This window comes from Prorops nasuta, unplaced genomic scaffold (genome assembly GCF_024137725.1).
Source record: "Prorops nasuta isolate Cenicafe-Biocafe unplaced genomic scaffold, Cenicafe_Pnas_1.2 PNAS00013, whole genome shotgun sequence".
Lineage (NCBI taxonomy): Eukaryota > Metazoa > Arthropoda > Insecta > Hymenoptera > Bethylidae > Prorops > Prorops nasuta.
The window spans coordinates 6,205,939-6,232,106 of NW_027116810.1; the positions used below are offsets into that span (position 1 = coordinate 6,205,939).

The window sequence follows — 26,168 nt, forward strand, 5'->3', positions numbered from 1 at the left end:
TACACCAAACGCTTACACATTCACTATTAGAACATTACATCATAATTATTGAAATGACTGGTCCACACAGAAATGCTTCATAAATTAGTCCTTTTTTATTTATTGGTCTATATATATTTCTTTTCTGTAATTTAAGCTCATCAGAAAACGCATTTAACCTGTAACAGAAATAAAAAAACCACAAAGTATATTTTCTTAATAATTAACAATTACTTTAACATTTCCTATTAACTAATACTCATCTGATATTTTTTCTTTATATATTTATTAAAATCCTTTCTTTCTTTCTTCTTATTTGTTTTTTAAAAATATTTATGTTTCTGTATTTCTTCAAAATACAGATTAATTTAGCTTTTGACAGCTCTTTTGACGTCAAAGGGATAGCCGATCAAAAATTTGACGGTGTCCACTAGAATTCCCTAGATAACCCCTTGCCTCTCTTATCCCCACTGCCCCTCGCCTGACGCAAGATTATTGAGCAATAGTGTACAGTACACTATAGGCGCGTTCACGGAGCACGCTTTTAGCACTGCCCAACAGTGCCAACGCTACTGCGCATAGAAAAATGATTGAAATGTGTGTGCGCAGAGAGAGTAGCGTTGATAGCGTCTCCGTGAACGCGCCCTATTGCTCTCAATAATCTTGCGTTAGGCGAGGGGCAGTGGGAATAAGAGGGGCAAGGGGTTATCTAGGCCATCTAGGGAATTCTAGTGGACACCGTCAAATTTTAGATCGGCTAATCGGCTATCCCTTTGACATCAAAAGAGCTGTCAAAACCTAAATTAACCTGTATTTAGAAGAAATACAGAAGAATAAATATTTTTAAAAAACAAATAAGAGGAAAGAAAGAAAGGATTTTAATAAATATATGAAGGAAAAATATCAGATGAGTATTAGTTAATAGGAAATGTTGAAGTAATTGTAAATTATTAAGAAAACATACTTTGTGTTTTTTTATTTCTGTTACAGGTTAAATGCTGTTTCTGATGAGCTTAGATTACAGAAAAGAAATATATATAGACCAATAAATAAAAAAGGATTAATTTATAAAGCATTTTTGTGTGGACCAGTCATTTCAATAATTGTGATGTAATATTTAAATAGTGAATTGTGTAAGCGTTTGGTGTATATACACAAGGAAATTTTATTATAAATTAATAATTATATATAATAATGTTTTGATTCCTATCACACAATAAATTAAAGCTATATAGTTCAATTAAAATATTCTTTTTCTTTACTCCTTATCCAAATTCTTTACATACATAGTAATTATTTATTCTTGTAGAATCTATCCTTTAAACTAATTAAATTGCAACTATTTGAAATGTGCAAGTCATAACTATTTGCTTCAATAATATTTATTATTCAATGTAAGACAAATTGCATAGAGCCTCTGCAAATTTCTTATTGATCCATCACATCCTTCCACATCTTGTGTGACATTTATTTGCCTTGTTTGTTACTTCTTCTTCTAGTTTTCAACATATACCAATACTTCTTTAGATATTTTCAAATACGCTCAAATATGTTTATTCTGCTGTCTAATTGATTCTATAATAATTAGGATGATTGATAAACTATTGCTGTATTAAATTTGAAGAATGGACACTGGACTTATTGTACTTAAATATGTTTGGCACCTCATCCACATGATATATTTTCGTTCCATTTGAGAGAATATTGTCGACAAATATGTTTATGTATACTGCTGAGTTCATCTTGTTTTTAGCTTCAAATTATATTTTCCAACTACGTATTTGAATATCCATTCCCAATATGTAATACTTATTTTATTATTCCTATTTGTTCATGAGACTTATCTGTCCTAAAACCTTAATTTATCCAGTCGTCATATGTATATCGTATCATTTTCAGATGATTGAAATATCTTTCTATCAATCCTGACAATATTATAATAAGGGTAAGGAAATAAGAGCATTCTATATTCAAAATGTATATTCAAACACGTTGCTGGAAAACTACTTGAAGATAAAAAATAAGATGAACTCAGTAATAAACACATAACATTCATGGAACTTTATCTATCCAAGTATTATGAGAACATATCTCACAGAAGAGAGACCCAATTTAAATAGCATCATTCAAACGCCCATTTTCCAAACTTAATAAGACAATGGTTTAACAATCATTCCAATATTTTTAAATTAATTACAAATCAACATAATCATCTTATCTGCGTGTATTTAAAAATGATAATAAAAATATTGTTATATGTTATAGACTAGAAGAAAATAGTGCAAAGGAGGCATATAAATATCATAAAAGGTATTATGTGGAAGGATGTGACGGATGAATAAGAAATTTACAGAGGCTCTATGCAATTTGTCTTACATTGAATAATAAATATTATTGAAGCAAATAGTTATGACTTGCACATTTCAAATAGTTGCAATTTAATTAGTTTAAAGGATAGATTCTACAAGAATAAATAATTACTATGTATGTAAAGAATTTGGATAAGGAGTAAAGAAAAAGAATATTTTAATTGAACTATATAGCTTTAATTTATTGTGTGATAGGAATCAAAACATTATTATATATAATTATTAATTTATAATAAAATTTCCTTATGTATATACACCAAACGCTTACACAATTCACTATTTAAATATTACATCACAATTATTGAAATGACTGGTCCACACAGAAATGCTTTATAAATTAGTCCTTTTTTATTTATTGGTCTATATATATTTCTTTTCTGTAATCTAAGCTCATCAGAAACAGTATTTAGGGTGAACCCTACCAAGTCGGGTTAACTTAACCCAGAGTTAAAGTGGTATAGTTCCCGTTACATTAACTATACCACTTTAACTCTGGGTTAAGTTAACCCGACTTGGTAGGGTTCACCCTTAATCTGTAACAGAAATAAAAAAACACAAAGTATGTTTTCTTAATAATTTACAATTACTTCAACATTTCCTATTAACTAATAATCATTTGATATTTTTCCTTCATATATTTATTAAAATCCTTTCTTTCTTTCCTCTTATTTATTTTTAAAAAATATTTATTCTTCTGTATTTCTTCAAAATACAGGTTAATTTAGATTTTGACAGCTCTTTTGACACGTCAAAGGGATAGCCGATCTAAAATTTGACGGTGTCCAATAGAATTCCCACTGCCCCTCGCCTGACGCAAAATTATTGAGCAATAATAGCCCCGGGATTCATAAACAAAACTTAAGCTCAAGTTCAAGCTTAAGACGGGTAAAATCTATAGTCTACGTAACACATCTTATAGGTTTCAAGGTGAGCTTGAACTCAAGTTCTGTTTATGAATCCCGGCCTAGGTGCTTTCCTTTTACACCAAAACTCAGTTATAACAATTTATCATTTTCGCATGGAATTACCGTCTACCTACATAGAATGATTACTGCTTTTTTGTCTTCAAATTCTAAGGTTCCAGCCCTGAATTTTTCCAAATTACAACGGCCCTGTGTTATTTGACTATAGTAAATTTTACTATAGTCAAATTACTGTTTTCCATTTAATTTAAATATTAAACGTAGTATGTAACCAAGATTAATTGAGTAAAATGACATTTATAATGAATTATAAAAGCAATTAAACTAAAATAACCATTAAATTGTAACTATCTACGCTTTTATTAATTATAATAATGTATAGTAAGTGCTTCATAGATATAGTTAAATAATATAATCCTATGTTCCGCTGTTAGGACACAGTGGGAAATTGAATCGTGTGTGGTTCGGCTAGTTTCACTCTGTAATTTAACATGGAAAATGATATACTACACTATAGTTAAAAGCACACACGATTCAATTTCCCACTGTGGATGAGTCCGACCAGTCCGACCAAATCCTGTGTAGGCCCGTTGGCCCGTTGTAAAGTGGAAAGCAGCATTCCCAACAAAAGAAAAATAAACCTGAAAAAGGTCAATTTGAGCTGGCAGCTCTGCGAAGTAGCTACGCTGCAAGTTCTGCTTGCTGATTACGGCTGACTTGTACAATTAAGTAGTAAAAGCAATGTTTATGTAAACACAAATTTTGGTAGCTCATGCGAAATGGTAATCTTCAAATCTGTTTCAGATAAGTAAAAATTAATCTTTATGTATAAAATGCATTGGAACACGATGCTTTGTGAATAATATCATTTGTTATAGATACTTTAGTTAAATTTGGTTGGTGCGAAAAGTCAATTTCAAGAGTACATGCAAAGAAAATTTTATTGGCAAGCAGATTAGGTACTTCTTAGCAAACACATAATGGCTGAGATGACAAATCATCAGTTTTAAGGATTGCAATGGATATACCAGAGAAGTATTTACCCTCATCTATTAAGTTACCACCAGTTGAGTGTATCCTCCGCTCTGCTGATCTGTAAAGATGCAGAAACATCAATGTACATATCACATTATTTAGACTCAGGTAATCTTCAAAAATTTTGTGAAAAGAGACTCAGTAAGTGTTTTTATAAAATGTTTTCTGCAGCCTTGAAATTTTTTATGATTCAGGTAATATTGGATTATGCTATTATGCAGATAATTCATAACTGCAAAAAGGAATGGTAGACACGTCATTGAATACAAGTGAACTCAATGATGATATTGGTACATTAAATTCTCTCCAAGTGACTTCAAACTAGCAGCAGTCTTAAGAGATACGGCTGTTATGGTTTGTGATGTTGATCCAGCAAACCACCTTTATCAAACTGCTGCAATTCAAAATGTCCTTTTGTTTTTGGCTTAATGTCATATTTGTTTCTTTAACATGGAAAACACAGAAACCGTTTAGCCCTTGCAGCTTGAAATTACAAAATGAAGTCATTTGATAGTTTGTGCACCAAAAAGTGTCTATGATCCATTATACGCAAAATATGGATGGCAGTTTCTCCTATTACTAGGAAGAAGTATGCGTAAAGTGTCTGGGATGTAAAAACGATTGAGAATCCCTTTAAGCTGCATATTCTCATCAAAAAACTGAGTATACCTTTGAATTTAAACATCGTCTGTGAATATAACCACTCTATTTCTAAAAATTATTTTGTTGACAAATCACTCAATTTCCATTAATTTTTCAAATTGTAAGAATATTAACGTTTAATGTAATTTTAATTCAAAAAGCTGTTGAATTATTTTTATTAAATGTAGCAATTCAAGGCAGTGACCTATGGGACTTGCAAAAGTAATACGTAATAAGATTTTGAGATGTGACTTAAGGACCCTTCGCAATTTACTGCTGCTTTGGGGGCATCGATCAATATTTCGACAATACTGGTAGCAAAGGTACAGCTAACGTTTTAGGAATGTTTTAAATATTAATATAGATCCATGAATTTTTTTACATTTTTTATGCCTTCTTTATTAAATATTTCATGTTTTTTAGGTAATAATGTTTATGTGTTGCTCATTAAAAAGTGAACTACCAGCACAGCATTTTTAAGAGGACACAGGAGAAATATAAATTGTTTTACATGGAATCTTGTGTATCGTCAAACAATGGCAGCTGTATTGGATGATAAAACAGTTAATATATGCTAAATGACTACGATAATTTAATTTAAAAAGAGTTCATTTAGGATATTTGCTATGATAATACCTGGTACTGACAAATACGGAATATAACTACCAAAATATAGCTGTTATACTAGCATTACGAGTACCATAAGGTTTTGAATGCGGTAACATAATAATAATGTGAAATTAAGTTAGATACACACAAAGAGACTTTTGTACAGGATATCCGAAGCCTCTTGTACTTGTGACTATAATCATAAATTGAGATTTCTGAACAACAAATATTTTATTCTAAAATCAATATCGGAGTAGCTCTTAGCTTTTCTACATCCTTTGAGTCTAATATTTATACTTGGAGAAAAGGATTAATCAAGTTATATAAAGAAATGGATTTAACAATTTCTTAAAATTTATATGTTTTATTAATGTTTACATAAATATTGTAGGACATATACATGGAAACAAGTTAATAAATTTATAAATGGATACCCCTTCATTTTCTTTTACGTATAGCACGTACAGCCTTACAGAGATTTTTTTTATATTAATCTGGAAAAAAAAGTATTTTAATTTATCATAAAATTAGTTTGTAATGACGACATATTGATTGATGCCCCCAAAGCAGTAGTAAATTGAGAAGGGTCATTAAGTCACATCTCAAAATCTTATCACGCATTACTTTTACAAGTCCCATAGGTCACTGCCTTGAATTGCTACATTTAATAAAACCAGCTCAACAGCTTTGTGAATTATGAATGACATTAATCATTGATATTCTTACAATCTTGAAAATCAATGAAAATTGAGTGATTTGTCAACAAAAATAATTTTTTGGAATAGAGTGGTTATATTCACAGACGATGTTCAAATTCAAAGGTATATTCAGTTTTTTGATGAGAATATGCAGCTTAAAGGGATTTTCAATCGTTTTAAAATCCAAGACACTTTACGCATACTTCTTCCTAGTAATAGGAGAAACTGCCATCCATATTTTGCGTATAATGGGTCATGGACACTTTTAGGTGCACAAACTATCAAATGACTTCATTTTGTAATTTCAAGCTGCAAGGGCTAAACGGTTTCTGTGTTTTCCATGTTAAAGAAACAAATATGACATTGAGCCAAAAACAAAAGGACATTTTGAATTGCAGCAGTTTGATAAAGTTGGTTTGCTGGATCAACATCACAAACCATAACAGCCGTATCTCTTAAGACTGCTGCTAGTTTGAAGTCACTTGGAGAGAATTTAATGTACCAATATCATCATTGAGTTGACTTGTATTCAATGACGTCTCTACCATTCCTTTTTGCAGTTATGAATTATCTGCATAATAGCATAATCCAATATTACCTGAATCATAAAAAATTTCAAGGCTGCAGAAAACATTTTATAAAAACACTTACTGAGTCTCTTTTCACAAAATTTTTGAAGATTACCTGAGTCTAAATAATGTGATATGTAAATTGATGTTTCTGCATCTTTACAGATCAGCAGAGCGGAGGATACACTCAACTGGTGGTAACTTAATATATGAGGGTAAATACATCTCTGGTATATCCATCGCAATCCTTAAATCTGATGATTTGTCATCCCAGCCATTATGTGTTTGCTAAGAAGTACATAATCTGATTGCCAATACATTTTTTTTTGCATGTACTCTTGAAATTGTTTTTGCGCACCATCCAAATTTAACCAAAGTATCTGTAACAAATGATATTATTCACAAAACATCGCGTTCCTATGCATTTTACACATGAAGATTAATTTTTACTTATCTGAAACAGATTTGAACATAACCATCCAGCTGACCTGCCAAAGTGCCAAAATTTGTGTTTACATAAACATTGCTTTTACTACTTAATCGTACAAGTCAGCCGTAATCAGGAAGCAGAACTTGCAGCGTAGCTACTTCGCAGAGCTGCCAACTCAAATTGACCTTTTTCAGGTTTATTTTGTTGTTGTTGGGAATGAAGGTAAAATTTTACAATGTAGGATTGCCAATTTGCTGTGAATTAGCCAATCAGCATACGTATTTTCGAAAAATTGGCAATCCTACATGGTAAAGTTTTACCTTACAGGTTTTGGTCGGACTCACCCTTACAGAGAAACCATATGTATGTACCTACATACTACTATGTTACATACCTCCATGAGAATTTTAATCGGAATTCGGAATTCGGAATTCGGAAAAGAGATTGCATGTGATCGTTTTCTTGGGATTTTTTTTTCCTACCAGATGGCAGGCTACCAAGTGGAGAGTAACTTTAATTCCCGCCGTAGGCGTTTTACTCCCCCTCCTCGTCATCTTGAATCTCTGCTTTGGAGTTCGGTCTCTTCTGGCCACCATGATAATCTGATCAATTAATTATAATTCATGCGCTATATGTTTACTATATTTTATCTTTGAAATTTTGAAAATGAATGCTTGATCGCGAAAAACAGTATAACAAAATACTTGAATAACCATTATATTTTCATGTTATCTTAAGCTTTACTTATTCGATCTCTTCTTTAATATTTACATTTAAACAAACCCTAAAATCGCGGAACTATTTTGTAGCAAGGGGCGTTATCTAGCGGCCATGATGAATGTCAGTAACAAGAAGTGAGAAGTGATTGCAGCGTTCATTCTTCTGTTATAAAATATTCATCTACTATTGCCGTAAGGTTTTTGTATAAATTAATGAAAAATTATTTGAATATTTACCTACTGTAATTACATTATTGTAGTAACCTTGAGAAATCAATTTAAAGATTAGAAACTTCAGTTTTTCCTACAACATCGAAAAATGACGCAGCTACTACCCATAAGGTTTCAAGAACATCTTCAAGTAAGCAAGCAGTTTTGTTATTTGTTAAAAAAATTATGCTTTCGTGTAAGATTACCTAATAATAATATTGTTAAGCTGGTTTACTTTTATGAATATATATTTAAATGTTAACTACATTTATTCAAATTCATTAGAGCTATTTTGTGAAGTTGATTAAATGACATCTGTCATATTTCAGTTCACTTTAGTTATACGATTATTGGTAATGGAAAACATTTATATGCATAATTATAGTAATTTAATTACTTAATACTATATAGGTATGTTAAAGAATTACGTAATATTTTACTTGGTACACACACCTATTTTGTCAGATGCGAATGTATATAAAACTTTAATATTATAAATTTAAGAAAAATGTTTTTAACTGTATATTAATTATTTTGTGTATGTGTTACACTATTTGAATTAAGTAATTATTAGTTAAAGGCAAGAATCAATCATTATATTTTTTTAATTGATTAAATATAACATTTGATTATAAGAATTTTGAGTAACAAAATATTTTCTGAAAAGAAAGTGAAATATGTTAACAAATTTTAAAAAACTTAAAGAATAATCAAAATTTGTAATAATTATTGCATCTGATTTTAAAACATTGAAATTATTATGTTTCAGGTAATTTTTTTTGTTTAAAATATTCTTTGTCTAAAGCCTGTAAATGTTTTATTATTTTTTTCTAAATTATTTTAATTTCTTTTGTACTAGCCTTAATTACAAACATAACTTGACAGATATTTCATCATTTTTCTATTAAAGGTTAACTTAGACATATTTCTGTAAAAGTATTTAAATAATATAAACAAGGAAAAAATTATTAATTTGTGTGGCATATTCACTATGTGCACACCTACACGTTGGCAGTCAGGTAAGAATGTGTAGCTATATACATAAACAAAAAAAGTCCGGCAAAAGTGACAAAATTTACCGACAGTCAGCGCTGATATTATGCATATGCATCACTACATATTCTTACCTGACTGCCAATGTGTAGGTGTGCACATAGCGAATAGTATTAAACTATCAATGTAACTATTGAATTTTTCTCGTATTAAAATGGAATAAAATATTTGTAAAATTTGCAATAATACTTCATTGCTAACATATAGTTTTGTAGCTATTAATTAAAAAGAGGATTTAACTATTAACAGGTTTAAATTGTAATGATTTAAGCAAGGTTTATTAATATTCAAAAATTGTTTGAAATCATTAAAAACTTATATTAGCTACTCTGTTCTAGGAAATAAAAAATTTTTGATGTAAACTTTGTCTAAACTGTTTATGAAAAATTGATGAAATAATTAAACAAAATTTAAGAGGATATTGTGCGCTGTTAAAGGAAAACTACTTTTATTTTTAAAAACTTATAAGCACTTTTAAAAATATTCTTTTCTTATAATTATAAAATCTGTTAACATCTTAAAAGATTTTTAAAGTTATTCTTTACAAATGAAATATACTGTTTAAGTTTTTTGAAGATTTCAACTATACCATTACCAAAGAATTTATGTTTAAAATATCAATGTTTTGCTGAGTATGGAATGATCCTCCTTGATAGAAGTATTAAGTCATTGTGCTTTTCCAATATAATGATCATATTATGTATTAATACTGCACAAATGTATAATTTATTTATGATTCTTTTTTTAGTTTACAGCATATTCAAATCTTTTAAATCTTTTTTAATAATTATTTTGAATCCTTTTGATATTTAGAGAAAGAAATATCAAAAATCAGTTTCATTCTCAACTTAATATCTATTATCATAAAAAAAATAAAATACATATGAATTTAAGAATTTTTGTAGCAAGATTTGCAGATATTTAGTTACTTTTGTTTCTTGGAATATATATTTAAAATTGGTCTTAAAAACTAACTTTTTAAATAATTGAATACTTATGGCTACTAATCAGTAATAAAATTGATATTATTAAAAAATTAAATTTTTATTTTTCTTATTAAGATATAAGTATTAAACACATATTATTTATAAATAGTTTATTAATATCAAAAAATTTGTTATTGTAGCTTACAGCTGTTGGAATTAATGCAAGCAATGTAAGTTTCAATACATTAACTATGGAGTCTGATAAATTTATTTGTGTAAGAGAGAAGGCTGGAGATACTGCCCAAGTGGTTATCATTGATATGAATGATTCTGCTAATCCAATTAGAAGACCTATTTCAGCTGATTCTGCAATAATGAATCCAGCTAGTAAAGTAATTGCCCTTAAAGGTAAAAATTTAATTCATTTATGTTAATATACTATAATATTTATTTATTACTATTTTTGTGAGAAAATTAACTTATAAAAAGTAATTGAGGCTCAAGAAAATTATTGATCTTATACATATGAAGTGTGTTTTTACAATTGAATTAAATTATATTGTATTATGTTTGGAAGAAGGAAAAAAATACTTTAGTAAACAAATGTTCTTTTTTAAATATCAATATTTTTGAAGTAAATTTTTTCCAATATTGAAAATTCGAAAATTTAATAATATTTCATATGTAATTTTTGGGTGAAAATTGGTTATATGATATTGATTACTTTTTATGATCTTTGTTTTCCATAAAAGATAAAGTTAATGAAACTATCTTGAAATAAGAAGTAAAAATAATGAATCCTATTAAACAAATATTTATTTTTAATATGATTGAAGCTCAAAAAACTTTACAAATATTCAACATTGAAATGAAATCAAAAATGAAAGCACATGCAATGACAGAGGATGTAGTGTTCTGGAAATGGATTTCTCTTAATACATTAGCATTAGTGACAGATAGTGCAGTATATCATTGGTCTATGGAAGGTGACTCAACTCCAAATAAGATGTTTGAGCGACATTCGTCTCTTAATGGCTGTCAGATCATTAATTATAGAACTGATCCAAAACAAACATGGCTTCTACTAATTGGAATATCTGCACTTAATAATAGAGTTGTTGGAGCAATGCAGCTCTTTTCAGTTGAACGGAACTGTTCACAGCCAATTGAAGGACATGCTGCTGCTTTTGCCCAGTTTAAAATGGAAGGCAATGTAGAATCAAGCAATTTATTCTGTTTTGCTGTAAGAACAGTTCAAGGTGCAAAGCTTCATATTATTGAAGTTGGACAACCTCCTGCAAGCAACCATCCTTTCCCAAAAAAAGCAGTTGATGTATTTTTTCCACCAGAAGCTGGAAATGATTTTCCTGTAGCTATGCAAGTCAGCTCCAAATATGATGTTATATATCTCATAACAAAGTATGGCTATATACACATGTATGATATTGAATCTGCAACCTGCATATTTATGAATCGTATATCTGGAGAGACTATTTTTGTCACTGCTCCACATGAAGCATCTGGTGGTATTATAGGTGTCAACCGAAAAGGTCAAGTTTTATCTGTCTCTGTGGATGAAGAAAATATAATACCATATATTAATGGAGTACTACAAAATCCTGAGTTAGCATTAAGAATGGCTGTAAGAAATAATTTGTCTGGGGCAGAAGACCTTTTTGTTAAGAAATTTAATATGCTTTTTCAAAATGGTCAGTATGCAGAAGCTGCAAAGGTTGCAGCAAATGCTCCTAAAGGTATTCTAAGAACTCCAGCAACTATTCAAAAATTTCAACAGGTATTGCACATCTTTTATAATATTTTTAAAATATTATTTTCTTGTATTATCTTTAAATTCTATAATATAAGAAAAACGATTACAACTTAAAATTTTTTTCATAGGTCCCAACTACTCAAGGACAAACATCACCACTTCTTCAATATTTCGGAATTCTTTTAGATCAGGGACAATTAAATAAATTTGAATCTTTAGAATTGTGTCGTCCTGTATTAGTACAGGGAAGAAAACAACTTCTTGAAAAATGGTTGAAAGAAGACAAATTAGAATGTAGTGAAGAACTAGGAGACCTAGTAAAACAAGCAGATCCTACTCTTGCTTTAAGTGTTTATTTACGAGCTAATGTCCCGAATAAAGTTATACAATGCTTTGCTGAAACTGGTCAGTTTCAAAAAATTGTTCTTTATGCTAAAAAGGTTTCATACACTCCAGATTATATATTTTTATTAAGAAACGTGATGAGAATTAACCCTGATCATGGAGTAAAATTTGCACAAATGCTGGTACAAGATGATGAACCTTTAGCAGATATCAATCAAGTATGTTCTATATAGGATTATTTATTATCTACATAGGTGCCTTTGAAATGTATATAATCAATCATTTTTAAAATTTTGCAAAATTTGATCAATAATTCATAGGAGCAGTTTAATTAAATTTAATTTTGCTTTAAAAGTCCTTGCTCATACTTACACACTCAGATGTGAGACATAATGTATACATTTTGTGTTCAATAACAGACATAATTATTGTTTCATTTTTACAGATTGTGGATATTCTTATGGAACAAAATATGGTTCAGCAGTGTACTGCATTTTTATTAGATGCTTTAAAAAATAATCGGCCTAGCGAAGGTCCCTTACAAACTCGCTTATTGGAAATGAATTTGATGTCTGCTCCTCAAGTAGCTGATGCTATATTGGGTAATCAAATGTTTACTCACTATGATCGAGCTCACGTAGCTCAGCTATGTGAAAAAGCTGGCTTGCTACAGCGAGCTTTGGAACATTACACAGATTTGTATGATATTAAAAGAGCTGTTGTCCATACACATTTACTTCCTTCTGATTGGCTTGTGGGATTTTTCGGAACTTTATCAGTAGAAGATTCTCTTGAATGTTTAAGAGCGATGTTAACCGCAAATATCCGGCAAAATATACAAATTTGTATTCAGATTGCTACAAAATATCATGAGCAATTAACTACGAAGGCGCTTATAGGTAAATTAGAATATTTTTCATTTAATGTTTTTATTACCATCCAGAATTTTAAGATTCAAAATTATCTTATAAAAACATATAGAAAGGTGATAAAACTTCAAACAATCTATATATATATGTAACACTAAATTTTGTTTTTTTATATATTTTAGATTTATTTGAGAGTTTTAAATCTTATGAAGGTTTATTTTATTTTTTGGGATCTATTGTTAACTTTAGCCAAGATCAAGAAGTACACTTTAAGTACATACAAGCAGCATGCAAAACCTGCCAGATTAAAGAAGTTGAACGAATATGTCGTGAGAGCAATTGTTATAATCCTGAACGTGTTAAAAACTTTTTGAAAGAAGCAAAATTGTCTGATCAGCTACCATTGATAATAGTATGTGATAGATTTGACTTTGTACATGATCTTGTGCTCTATCTCTACCGAAATAATTTACAAAAATACATAGAGATCTATGTTCAAAAAGTAAGTATTTTGGTTTTATTTTAAAAGCTAAGTTACAAAAAGTTTTCAATGTACAATGTTGGCTTTTTCTATTAATTGCGTCATAAAAGAGAAATAGACTTTAAATATATAGATTAAAAATTATAGTCTTTTTAGTTTTCATCTAAATTGATTCATTTTATCTCAATTGATTTTCTACATTATAAAATATCTCACTAAACATGTGAAGTGCTAAACATTTTTCAAAGCATTTTGTATTCAGTTTTCTGGATGTCTAGTGATTAAAGTACGTTATCAATGTTTTTTAAATCTTTTTATTTACATCATTGATATAATTAAAACATTTACTTAATCTTTGTAAAATTTCACCAGGGTTACATAGTTTTGCTGTAAGCTATAGACGAAAAGAGTATCTTGTATGCATTATTTTAAAATGAAACTGCAATCTCTATTTTCTTTTAGGTGAATCCTTCTCGCTTACCAGTTGTTGTAGGAGGTTTACTTGACGTCGATTGCTCAGAAGATATAATAAAAAATTTGATTCTTGTTGTTCGTGGACATTTTTCTACAGACGAACTTGTTGAAGAAGTGGAAAAACGTAATCGTCTGAAACTTCTGCTACCTTGGTTAGAGTCACGTGTTCATGATGGCTGTGTTGAGCCTGCTACACATAATGCTTTGGCTAAAATCTACATCGACAGTAACAATAATCCTGAAAGATTTTTAAAGTAAGATCAAATTTACTTGTAAGATCAGTCGACATATCAAGATAAACTACTATTTATAATCGTACATTTCAATTTGATTTTAGAGAAAATCAATTCTATGACAGCAGAGTAGTTGGAAAATATTGCGAGAAGCGAGATCCTCATTTGGCATGCATCGCATATGAGCGCGGTCAATGTGATCGAGAACTAATAAGTGTTTGTAATGAAAACAGTCTTTTTAAAAGTGAAGCTAGGTATTTGGTTAAACGTCGAGATCCTGATCTTTGGGCAGAAGTTTTACTTGAAAGCAATCCATATAAGAGACCATTGATTGATCAGGTAATTAATAAGGATTTATTGATTTTGTTTTTTCATAATTAAAAAAAAATCTATATGGTATTCCAAATCTTTTAGTATCATTTTATAACAAATGATTCTTTACATAATTCTCTACAGAATTGTTAATTATTGGTTGGCTTTTATGGTTTAAATTTTCTACATTTTTCATTACAAGTGTGAATATTCCTTGAGATATAATATAATATAGTTTTTTTGAAAAATGCAGAAAGTACAAGCATGAAGAACAAACGTAATGTTTTTATTCAAAACTTCAATTTTTATAATTTTAATTGATAAAAAACTCATTTGTCAAGCAGAATAAATAATAACATACTATTTTTTATGAATGTACAATTCAATTTAGTGAGAAATTAGTGATTTTTCTGTTAAAGTTGCATTAAATGTTACATATCATAAGATATTGTTCAGCATATATATTTTGAAATACACTGCCGGTCAAAAGTTTAAGACCACTTGAGAAATTCGGTTGAAAATCAGTCACTTTTTAAACGTTCATAATTTCGTAATGAGGAAAGATACAATAAAATTTACAAAACCGTTGGAAAGCTGATAAAATTCTACATATAGTGGAATTAGCTCAATGCACGGAAAACGTGTAGTTATCGAATTACAATTAAATAAAAATGCAGCTAAATTAAAAATTTTTAATTTTTCGTTACGTCAATTCAACTTGTTGTAGCACTTGCAATAATTATGGTAATTCGATGAAACTTTGGTGACATAAAGTTCAAAGTTTCAGCTTTAATTTGAGCCATCAAACGTCACGATATTCATTGTATTTCCTTATTTTTATAACTTTTTCCTGAGTAATGTCGAGAAAAACTTTTAACTAAAAATCAACTGCCCAAGCATTTGAAACAATTCAGATTGAAGAATCTGTCGGTATTAAACGACCTATTCTACTTATTTCATATTGCATTTTTATTCAATTAACATAAAACACCATTAATTTTAAAAATAAATCAACAAAAGTAGAGTAATGATTAACCAAATCTATTTTATTAATTCCAAGATTTACAATTATCATATTTCTTTTAACTGAATAAAAGTGCAATATGAAATAAGTAGAATAGGTCGTTTAATACCGACAGATTCTTCAATCTGAATTGTTTCAAATGCTTGGGCAGTTGATTTTTGGTTAAAAGTTTTTCTCGACATTACTCAGAAAAAAGTTATGAATATAAGGAAATACAATGAATATCGTGACGTTTGATGGCTCAAATTAAAGCTGAAACTTTGAACTTTATGTCACCAAAGTTTCACAGAATTACCATAATTATTGCAAGTGCTACAACAAGTTGAATTGACGTAACGAAAAATTAAAAATTTTTAATTTAGCAGCATTTTTATTTAATTGTAATTCGATAACTACACGTTTTCCGTGCATTGAGCTAATTCCACTATATGTAGAATTTTATCAGCTTTCCAACGGTTTTGTGAATTTTATTGTATCTTTCCTCATTACGAAATTATGTACGTTTAAAGAAGTGACTGATTTTGAACCAAATTTCTCAAGTGGTCTTAAACTTTTGACCGGCAGTGTATATTTAAAGATTTTAGGTTCTAATGACTTTATTGTAAATAGGTTGTACAAACAGCACTATCTGAAACCCAGGACCCAGAAGATATATCTGTAACAGTAAAAGCATTTATGACTGCAGATTTACCTAACGAACTAATTGAACTTCTGGAAAAAATAGTTTTGGACAGTAGCGTATTCAGTGATCACAGAAATTTACAGAACCTACTTATTTTAACAGCTATTAAAGCTGATCGTACCCGTGTTATGGAATATATAAATCGCTTAGATAATTATGATGCACCAGATATCGCTAACATTGCAATTAACAATGAATTATATGAAGAAGCTTTTGCAATTTTCAAGAAATTTGATGTCAACACATCAGCAATTCAAGTATTAATTGAACAAGTAAACAACTTAGACAGAGCATATGAATTTGCTGAAAGGTATCTTATGCAATTTTAATATATTCATGAAGTGGGAAATTACGTGAACGTTCTCTTAAGACATAATATAATTTTTTCAATATTCTATTAATAATAAAAAGTTTTTTTTATAAAGCTTAGTTTATACTTATGTTTGTTAATGTTTAAAGAATTTTTAAAGAAGGACATTCAAATTAGTTCATTTACATCAATTTACACTTTTTCTATAATAAAACATCATTTGTTTTATTTGAAAAGAAACGATAGTATTTTAACGGCAAATATATAAAAAATGCCGTCGAGATATTAATTTATAATGAAAATAAAAAGAAACTTTCACATAATTTTCTAACTTTTAATATTTTTAGCTTTTGTGTTATTAATTCAATGCTTAATTACTATAGATGTAATGAGCCAGCGGTATGGTCACAACTTGCAAGAGCACAGTTGCAACAAGGCCTTGTTAAAGAAGCAATAGATAGCTTTATTAAAGCAGATGATCCATCTGCATATATAGATGTGGTTGAGACTGCCCATCGTACGTCACATTGGGATGATTTAGTACGTTATTTACAGATGGCACGCAAAAAAGCGCGTGAGTCTTTTATTGAAAGTGAATTAATATATGCTTATGCACGTACTAATAGGCTTGCTGATCTTGAAGAATTTATATCTGGACCGAATCATGCTGATATACAAAAGGTAAATAAATAAAACATTTTTAGATAATACGATAACTGAATAAGTTAAAATAAATGTAATCGTATTTAAATTAAATGAAAAACTCTAGTAATACTTTAACAAATAATATTTGTAGATTGGTGATAGATGCTTTGACGATAAAATGTTTGATGCTGCTAAATTATTGTATAATAACGTTTCAAACTTCGCTCGTCTAGCGATAACATTAGTTCATTTGAAGGAATTTCAAGGAGCGGTTGACAGTGCTCGTAAAGCAAACTCCACTAGAACTTGGAAAGAAGTTTGTTTTGCTTGTGTAGACAGCGGAGAGTTTAGGTTAGCTCAAATGTGTGGCTTACACATTGTTGTACATGCAGATGAGCTTGAAGATTTGATTAATTATTATCAAGATCGTGGACATTTTGAAGATTTAATTAATTTATTAGAAGCTGCTTTAGGTTTAGAGCGAGCTCATATGGGAATGTTCACTGAGTTAGCTATACTCTACAGTAAATATAAACCACAACGGATGAGAGATCATTTAGATTTATTTTGGTCACGTGTAAATATACCAAAAGTAAGTAGCAAGTTATTTGTCAAAGGAGAAAACTATATTAGATAGCCAAATTATATATAGTTTGTAAAATTTTGTAACACTGGAAAATCATATGAATTTTTTTAAACTCTGAGAATTTAATATTAGTAATTTAAACTATATTTGTTACTTATCTATTTAAGTGTTAATTGATAAAAATCGATTTATTTATTATATTCCACGATTAGCCATCATTCAACTATCAAGTTTGCCAGAATTCTGCAAGTCATAATTTTTAAGGGCACATAAGATTTCTATTACATTTTTAACATGATTTTTAAGAATCTAAGCTAGTTTATTACAATAAAATGAAAAATTACATATTTTAACTCTTTTCAAAAAAAGTATAATTTACACTTTTTTCCTTTTTTTTTACAATAAAAAGCATACTTTAAAGAATAATTTTATTCTGTTTTTTAGAGTTTATATTCTTCATAATTTAAAAAATTAAACAAATTTAAAAGTTATTAATAAATTAGTTTTTCATTTATGCTTTCCATAAAAGTTTCAAATACGTGTGATATTGAAAACAACTAGCAATTTAAAAATTATTCATCAAAACTTAAAGAAATATAAAAATCATTAGAAATATAATAGGTTGTCAGTTTAAGAACGGCCATATAACTTTTCCAGTGCTAAACAGTCTTAAAAAGCTATCTAAAATTTAATTGTCTGGTGTGGTTTTCTATTCCTAATACAATAATTAAATTAATAAATAGAACCGAAGTTAATTTAAATTTTTAGGTGCTTCGCGCAGCTGAGCAAGCGCATTTATGGGCAGAACTTGTATTCTTATATGACAAGTATGAAGAATATGACAATGCGGTTCTTGCTATGATGCAACATCCTACAGAAGCATGGCGTGAAGGCCATTTTAAAGATGTTATAACTAAAGTGGCAAATGTTGAATTATATTACAAAGCTATTCAATTTTATGTTGAATATAAACCTCTTCTTTTGAACGATATATTGCTCATCCTGGCACCACGAATGGATCATACTAGAGCAGTTTCATACTTTACAAGAACGGGTCATTTACAATTAGTTAAGCCCTATTTGCGATCAGTACAGTCATTAAATAACAAAGCAATTAACGAAGCTCTAAATGGATTATTAATTGATGAAGAAGATTACCAAGGACTTAGAACGTCCATTGATGCATTTGATAACTTTGATAATATTGCATTGGCTCAACAATTAGAAAAACATGAATTGATTGAATTTCGAAGAATTGCTGCATATTTGTATAAAGGGAATAATAGATGGAAGCAATCCGTTGAATTATGTAAGAAAGATAGATTATTCAGGTAATTAAACAACATTATTAAATTCTGTCCTTACTCTCTTTTTCATGTCAAAAATTAAACTGCAGTTACATTTTACTTGAACTACATTTATATTCTTTATACACAGTGGAAAATTGAATAGTGTGTGCTTCAGCTACAGTGTAATATATCTTTTTCCATGTGAAGTACAGAGTGAAGCTAGCCGAACCACACGATTCAAACTCCCACTGTGTGTTTAATCACATTTAGATCTTAAACAAATGAATTAATTTAAATTAACAGAAGTATCTTTCTAATCTATAAAGATATGTACTTTTTATAAATAGTTATTTGATAAATGTATATAAGCGTTAGAAATTTATAATATTTGTTTTATAATTAAATTTGGAAAGTAGAAAAATTTGATAATATAAAACTCAGACTACTATAGAAATAATTTAAGAAAATTTAAAAGATAATTACAATGGCTAAATTTTTCAATTTATTAAAAAAATATAATTTTACTATTTTTGGTATTTGACAAATCTGATATTTTAAAACATAAATATAAACTTTATAGAGACGCTATGGAATATGCCGCGGAATCTAGAAATGCTGAAGTTGCCGAAGAATTGTTAGAGTGGTTCTTGGAAAGAGGATCGAAAGATTGTTTTGCAGCGTGTCTTTTCTATTGTTATGATTTACTACACCCTGATGTTATATTGGAACTTGCCTGGAGACATCGCATTTTACACTTTGCTATGCCATACTTAATTCAAGTGGCACGAGAATATATTACTAAAGTATTTCATTCAGCATTTTTATATTTATTCATTATATTCACATTCCCTTACATTATTTTTTTTTCAATTTTTTAAGGTCGACAAGTTAGAAGAAGCTGAAAGCCGACGAATAGAAGAAATTGATCATCAAGAACACAAACCTATGATTATGCGTATGTACTTGCTGCTACTTTATTTCTTGTTAAACCATTTCAATAATTTGCTAAGGCTTCAAATCTGTTGTTTTAAACGTTATATGTTTTTTCATAGCTGAGCCACAATTAATGTTAACAGCAGGACCTGGAATGATTGCTCCTGGTTATGCACCTCAAGCTGTGTATGCAACGCCTACACAGAATGTATATGCACCAGCTGCTGCTTATCAAGGTTATGGCATGTAAAATTTATCATCTAGGGATTGAATAGTGGTATAATGATAAAGTTTAATTTTCTATAATGGTTAGATGAAGCACATTTATTCATTACTTATTGGTCTTATAGAATATAAGCAATGTTATAAGTAGAGGAAAGTATATTGTTGTCAAAAATCTCCCTAATAAGTTGTAGTAGAATAAAGAAATTCATGAATATGCAAGTAATTTATAGATAGTTTGCTTATCAAAGTTACTATTAAAAAAATCTTCAGATGATTATTTTCAAATTTAAAATATTTGCTTGATGAACCAAGAGCTATTAATTTCTTTACAAATAAGCCATAAACTTAACACAGTTGATTTATAAATAACTAAGATACATTTTGCTTGGAAAAGTTTAATAATTGATAAATTAAAATAATTTCTTCTTTGTGTAATTTTTTGAATACTGTTATTTAATGATAGTAACCAATGGTGAAAATATGTTAGAACTGTTGATTACAAATTTTTCTTAACTATATTTTTATTGCATATGGCTCTTGCTTAAAATAATGAATAAAATATATTCTAACAATAAATTTTGCTTATACAGTTACAAAAAATTGCTTTTGACCAAATTTCCTTATTGTTTATGTAGTGTTCATTTTTTGGTTTAGTAAATTCATGAATTTATTGAATGTACAGCGGGATAAATACATATAAATATATATAATAGTTAAAATTTCATGAAATAATATATTACTTACATATTGAAGCTAGCATAATACATTTCATTACACATAATCTCTCAACATAATATGTAATGTATACAATAGTTTAATTTTAATGATTTTATATTTACATAAATCGTCCTTTATAGAAAAATTAACAGTCATAAAATTGAGAAATGTAGATAGTACATAATTTATAATCATTAATTTTTTATTACTACCAGCGATTGTATACTATGTTTACGTTATTAACATGTAAAACTATAAATATTTCTTTGTTTTAAACAGAAAGATAATGTGGTGAATATATATGATTTTTATTACAATTTAATTAGCACTATAACCACTAATACAAAATGTATTGTAAAAGTAAATAATGTACTATATACTTAGTACAGTTCAGTATAATATATTATCTCTGATTATAATAAAATCTTTAGTGACTATTGTTCAAACTGACATTTATTCACCCGTAAGTTTTTAATAGGAAAGCTTTAAGGTAAGAAAATATGATTGGCAGGATTTGAATTGCTAGGAATTTATATTAGAAAGTATTTAACCACAAGAGTAATTCTTATTAGTTATTAGCGGGAAGGTCTACAGTAGTCTAAATCGACATTACAGAGCAATTCCAATTCAAATCTTAGTTTTCAAACAACAGCGTTGTTTATGGACCGATTTTCAAATTTGCGGTAGTTTTGTATCTGGTAAAGTAGCAGCTTTGGGATAAAACAAAGAAATATTGAAAAATAAAAAAAAAAATATATGAAGACTAATTTATAGATATTAAAATTTAATTAAGCAATAATTTAAAGATTTCGCTGTTTTATCCCAAAGGCGTTACTTTGCTGATTCCAAAATGCCCGCAAAATCGAAAATCGGTTCACAAATAACGCTATAGGCGCTGTAGCAGAGATGAAACTACTCCGGGAGCAAGTTAGAGAGTGAATAGGGAATATGGAAGAGCTGTGATAGCTGATTGCTATATTCTATCCCCACTTCTAAAAGGAAAATAGGGGTAAGGATAAATAAGAAATATTGGCACTAATTGGGAGCTCCGTCTGACTAGTTTAAGCGGGAAAGAAGCAAAATTGACAAATGTTGGTTTCATTATTTTGGAATTAAATTTCAAACGTTTGTTTATATAAATCTAGGGGCCTGATAAAGTAAGTGAAATAAAATTTAAAATAATCCAATATCGTGTATAGTTAAAAAAATTATTCTCCCCTATTTTCCTTTTAGAAGTGGGGATAGAATAGCAATCAGCTCTCACAGTTCTTCCATATTCCCTATTTACTCTCTAACTTGCTCCCGGACACAGAATTACTAGACGGAGTGAATAGAGAATTCTAGGGAAAGCTCCGTCGGAGTGAAAAGAGTTTAATTCCGAACTACCTCGACTCGAACTCGACTCAGGCTAAAATACTACAGTATATGTTACGTAAACTATAGTATTGAAACTCGAGTCGAGTTGGAGGAACGACTGTGAATACATACGACCGCAACTTTATTTGATGTTTCAAAATTGTTGGGGGTACTGGTACATACATACAGGAATAAGGAAGGGGGGGGAGAGAGAGAGAGAGAGTGAGCGTATAGAAATGGAGAGGAGAAATAGAAATAAAGGAAGAAGAGGATACGCGGAGTCAAACACCTTTAGAAACCAGTATAGCATAAACACGCTCTGTTCCAGTCGCTATGGTTACTAGCAACAAACAAAGATTATAGTAACCCTTTCTGTTAACAATTACTACCACATATAAACATAAATTAAGTTTTCTGTAATTATGGATTGGGCTAATGACCTTGAAATCACTTCCAAAAAGGTAATTTCTTCAAAATCCTTTCGATCAAACATGATGCTTCATAAGGCTTGTTTAGATAATCGCACAGAATATGTCAAGATTCTCGTACATATACTCAATATTTGTTAATGTATATGTGTAAAAAGTCATTATTTTTAAACAATTCCGGTCTAATAACTTTTAATTTTTCGAAAAACTTTGACACTTATTTCCGTGATCGTTTAAAAAGGCCTATAAGATATATATATATATATATATAGTAAATAATATTTATTATTTACATTCGTCTTCCATTTGTGTTCGATGTACTGTTGTATTTAATCCTTAGTTAATACCAAGGCTTGGTAGAAGAGCAGCTCAAAATAATATACAAGAAGAATCTAAATCCGACGATGACCTATTGGATAGTCCAGTATCAGTTTCTTCAGGAAAATTAAATGTTATTCAAAATCCACCTGTAGTACCGCCACGCGCACGAAAAACTGGATGGGGCGACGAACTTAAAAGCGGCAGGTAAAAATATATAAATTTGTTGACAAATCTTAACTATGATTTAAGTACATTTGTTTTGTTTGTAATAATCGTCGATATAATGTGATATTTCCTTTTCCAGAATAAGGGCAGCATCGAGTGCAATCGAACAGTGAGTATAGAGTATCTCTTAAATAAGAATAAGTCATTGGTATTCACTTAAAGACTTTTTCTTAGGGATCGTTTCCGTACGACAGACAAACAGGAGTATGACAATGGTATTTTTTAAAGACAAAAATATTTATTTAAAAAATATTTTTATATCATTCTGTGTCTTATGTACTAGATATTACCGTAATACCCGACTTGGATGAAATACAAGAAGATAATTTATCCGTCGACATCAGTAATGCACCTGCGTAAGATTTGCGATTATACAAGTTATTTTTTAAAAATAAATTTGCAAATATTGAACGACTTTTCATAATTTTTAGATTAAGCGCAAATAGGGTCACTGCTTATAAAGAAGTGGATACAGATTTAGTCAAAAATGCAGCATTTGCATCACTGGAGGGACTCAGCCTTTCCTTACTTACTGAAAAACTATATCCAGAAAGTCTGATCAAAGAGCCCGATGAAGTATGGAATTGGAACATTCTTTTTACTCAAGTATCTTCTGATATAAATAGTGAAACGCAGAAAAGAGTGGATAGTAACATTATAAGCATACGATTGTAATATTTAAAAAATAAATACATATCTCGAAATAAAATGTAGTCTTTATTCTCTTTCTTTCTTGCAATTTTACTCAATACGTATAATGATAATCAAGGTCAAGCTTTCAATCGAAAAATAAACAGAATTAGAGTTCCGTTTTCATAAACTTTTAATATAATATACCTATTAGTGACTGTAGTAAGCAGCTGAAAAGTATCCGAATTTCCGCGAGTCTTAGATTATATCATTAAGATTTCTGTAAATTAGCTTAAAAATAAATAAACGAAAGGTAGAGAAGAATGGTCGATGCGCTGAGGCAGTTTATTAAAAAAACATGGCAGACTGCGGTCTGCAGTGCCTGTATATGGAAGTGACAAATTACCTCGTCTGACCTATTCGATTGCCCCCCAATTTGGAAATCGCGGTAGTTCGAGGAGCGACGTGAAGACTCGACCGTGCAGGCGTGCAAATCCGAGGTGCCACGAAGAGCATCCACGAAGATGCACGCGCAATCGGGAGCCGAACACAAGCTACTTGAAGCGACCACGTGACAACACCCACTGAGCAGATCTGCCAATCTCTACTGTATAGCGATCAATGTTCAGCTGTGCCATCACTAGCACACACTTCCAAAAAGATATTCCTTGTTGCTGTATATATACAAAACGGTACGACCTGCACCACTTGCGAGAACTTTGGTTCCTCTAACAGACATCTTGTGACAGCTTTAATAACTATAGGAAAGCAGCAGCTCGCTCCCTCTGCAATGAAACTCCAGTTTTAAAAATATGGCGCCTTAAAATATAAGCAATTATTAACATTATGCGTGTAAATTATTTATTAATAATGAAGAAACAATTGAAATGCGTTTCTCACTGTATAACCTGTGCACGTATAAAACCTCACCTTCAAATTCAGCATTTAACACGTGCTTTTATTTTATATTACATTTTATATTTACAACATTATTTGATAAATGTATGAAAAATTACTTTTATTTTGTCAGTTAATATTATATAAACTTCAATTATAATGAATATAAGATTAGAAGAAACAGTCGACATGGAAAATAATACAGCGTTTTTAACCTCTAATTGTCATAAATTAGATAATTGTATTCCTTGTCCAGAAAGTCGAGATAGAAAACCCGGAAATCCGGGCAGCTTTGAAGATCTACATAAGAAGGTAAAGGACATCTACCCAGTAAATTTTGAAGGTGCAAAATTAATGATGAAAAAAGTCCTGAGCAATCATTTTAATGTAACTCACAACATTACTTTGAGCTCTGTTACACCTTCTGGATATAAATTTGGAGCGAGTTATATCGGCAACAAGGCAGTTGGATTAAACGAAAAATATCCTGTAATTAAGGGTGACATGACACCTAACGGATATCTGTCTGCTAACTTGATGCACACACTTGGATGCAGACTAAGAGTCAAATTGTCGACTCAAATTGCGAAAGACGCCTGCAAAGCATTTAGCACGACAATGGAATATCGATCGGATGATTTTACAGCTGGTATCACTCTTGCCGATCCAAATATCATTGAACAGCACGGAACTTTGGTATTACATTATTTACAATCGATCACATCTAGAATAGCACTCGGTGCTGAAATCGCATGCATACGAGGCTCACAAATACCGGGAGGCCAGCAAACGCTCATGTGCGGCGCGCTCAGATATAACACAGGTCCATCCACATTATCAGCGACCCTAGGACAAGCTGGTCTACATGTTTGCTACTATCGAAAGGAGAGCCGTCAATTACAGCTAGGTGTCGAACTGAACACAGATATGCGAACTCACGAATCTACTGGTACAATAGTTTACCAGTTAGATCTTCCGCAAGCGGATCTCGTGTTTCGTGGAATTATTAATTCAAAAACTACGATAGGAGGTGAATTTGAAAAAAAATTGTATCCTCTACCAGACTCGTCTTTGGTCATTAGTGGACTTTTAAATCGAGCTAAACAACAATTTAAAGTGGGCATTGGTCTTAATATTGGATAAAATTTTTCTTACAATACATAGCTTGTATTCACTTGTAAGAAGTTTTTTATGAAATATATTTATAGAAAAAAGAAACAATCTCTGACAAGCTATAATGATTTTTATGCTCA

At 29.9% G+C, this 26,168-nt stretch overlaps 3 protein-coding genes across 4 annotated transcripts; all 3 read left to right on the top strand.

Moving 5' to 3' along the window:
- The first annotated feature begins 7,817 nt into the window (after nt 1–7,817).
- Nucleotides 7,818–21,989, top strand: Chc (clathrin heavy chain). The gene is made up of 16 exons (XM_066734590.1): nt 7,818–8,165; nt 8,234–8,334; nt 10,363–10,570; nt 10,999–11,957; nt 12,062–12,496; nt 12,724–13,177; nt 13,330–13,649; nt 14,091–14,356; nt 14,440–14,674; nt 16,281–16,663; nt 17,047–17,344; nt 17,460–17,900; nt 18,663–19,225; nt 19,764–19,986; nt 20,063–20,138; nt 20,236–21,989. The coding sequence occupies exons 2-16, from the start codon at nt 8,293–8,295 to the stop codon at nt 20,364–20,366; spliced, it is 5,034 nt and encodes a 1,677-aa protein (XP_066590687.1). The 5' UTR covers nt 7,818–8,165; nt 8,234–8,292; the 3' UTR covers nt 20,367–21,989.
- A 528-nt stretch (nt 21,990–22,517) lies between these two features.
- Nucleotides 22,518–24,702, top strand: IFT43 (intraflagellar transport 43). Of its 2 annotated transcripts, none has more exons than XM_066734619.1 (6): nt 22,518–22,875; nt 23,183–23,367; nt 23,468–23,497; nt 23,563–23,603; nt 23,672–23,744; nt 23,820–24,702. In XM_066734619.1, exons 1-6 carry the CDS (start codon nt 22,837–22,839, stop codon nt 24,061–24,063), a joined length of 612 nt encoding a protein of 203 aa, XP_066590716.1. In that variant the 5' UTR covers nt 22,518–22,836; the 3' UTR covers nt 24,064–24,702. The 2 variants fall into 2 exon arrangements, with proteins under 2 accessions (XP_066590716.1, XP_066590715.1); XM_066734618.1 differs by having other exon boundaries at nt 22,520–22,875; nt 23,551–23,603; nt 23,820–24,698.
- A 188-nt stretch (nt 24,703–24,890) lies between these two features.
- LOC136777979 (mitochondrial import receptor subunit TOM40 homolog 1-like) lies at nt 24,891–26,089 on the top strand. Its single transcript, XM_066734562.1, has one exon. The coding sequence runs from the start codon at nt 25,075–25,077 to the stop codon at nt 26,056–26,058; it is 984 nt and encodes a 327-aa protein (XP_066590659.1). The 5' UTR covers nt 24,891–25,074; the 3' UTR covers nt 26,059–26,089.
- Nucleotides 26,090–26,168: the final 79 nt, after the last annotated feature.

Coding starts and splice junctions, on each gene's coding strand:
- Chc (XM_066734590.1), top strand. CDS start 8,293: ATGACGCAGCTACTACCCATAAGGTTTCAAGAACATCTTCAA. Junction 8,335..10,362: donor GGTTTCAAGAACATCTTCAA/GTAAGCAAGCAG, acceptor TTGTTATTGTAG/CTTACAGCTGTTGGAATTAA. Junction 16,664..17,046: donor GCATATGAATTTGCTGAAAG/GTATCTTATGCA, acceptor TAATTACTATAG/ATGTAATGAGCCAGCGGTAT.
- IFT43 (XM_066734618.1), top strand. CDS start 22,837: ATGGATTGGGCTAATGACCTTGAAATCACTTCCAAAAAG. Junction 22,876..23,182: donor TTGAAATCACTTCCAAAAAG/GTAATTTCTTCA, acceptor TTTAATCCTTAG/TTAATACCAAGGCTTGGTAG. Junction 23,745..23,819: donor GACATCAGTAATGCACCTGC/GTAAGATTTGCG, acceptor CATAATTTTTAG/ATTAAGCGCAAATAGGGTCA.
- LOC136777979 (XM_066734562.1), top strand. CDS start 25,075: ATGAATATAAGATTAGAAGAAACAGTCGACATGGAAAATAATACAGCG.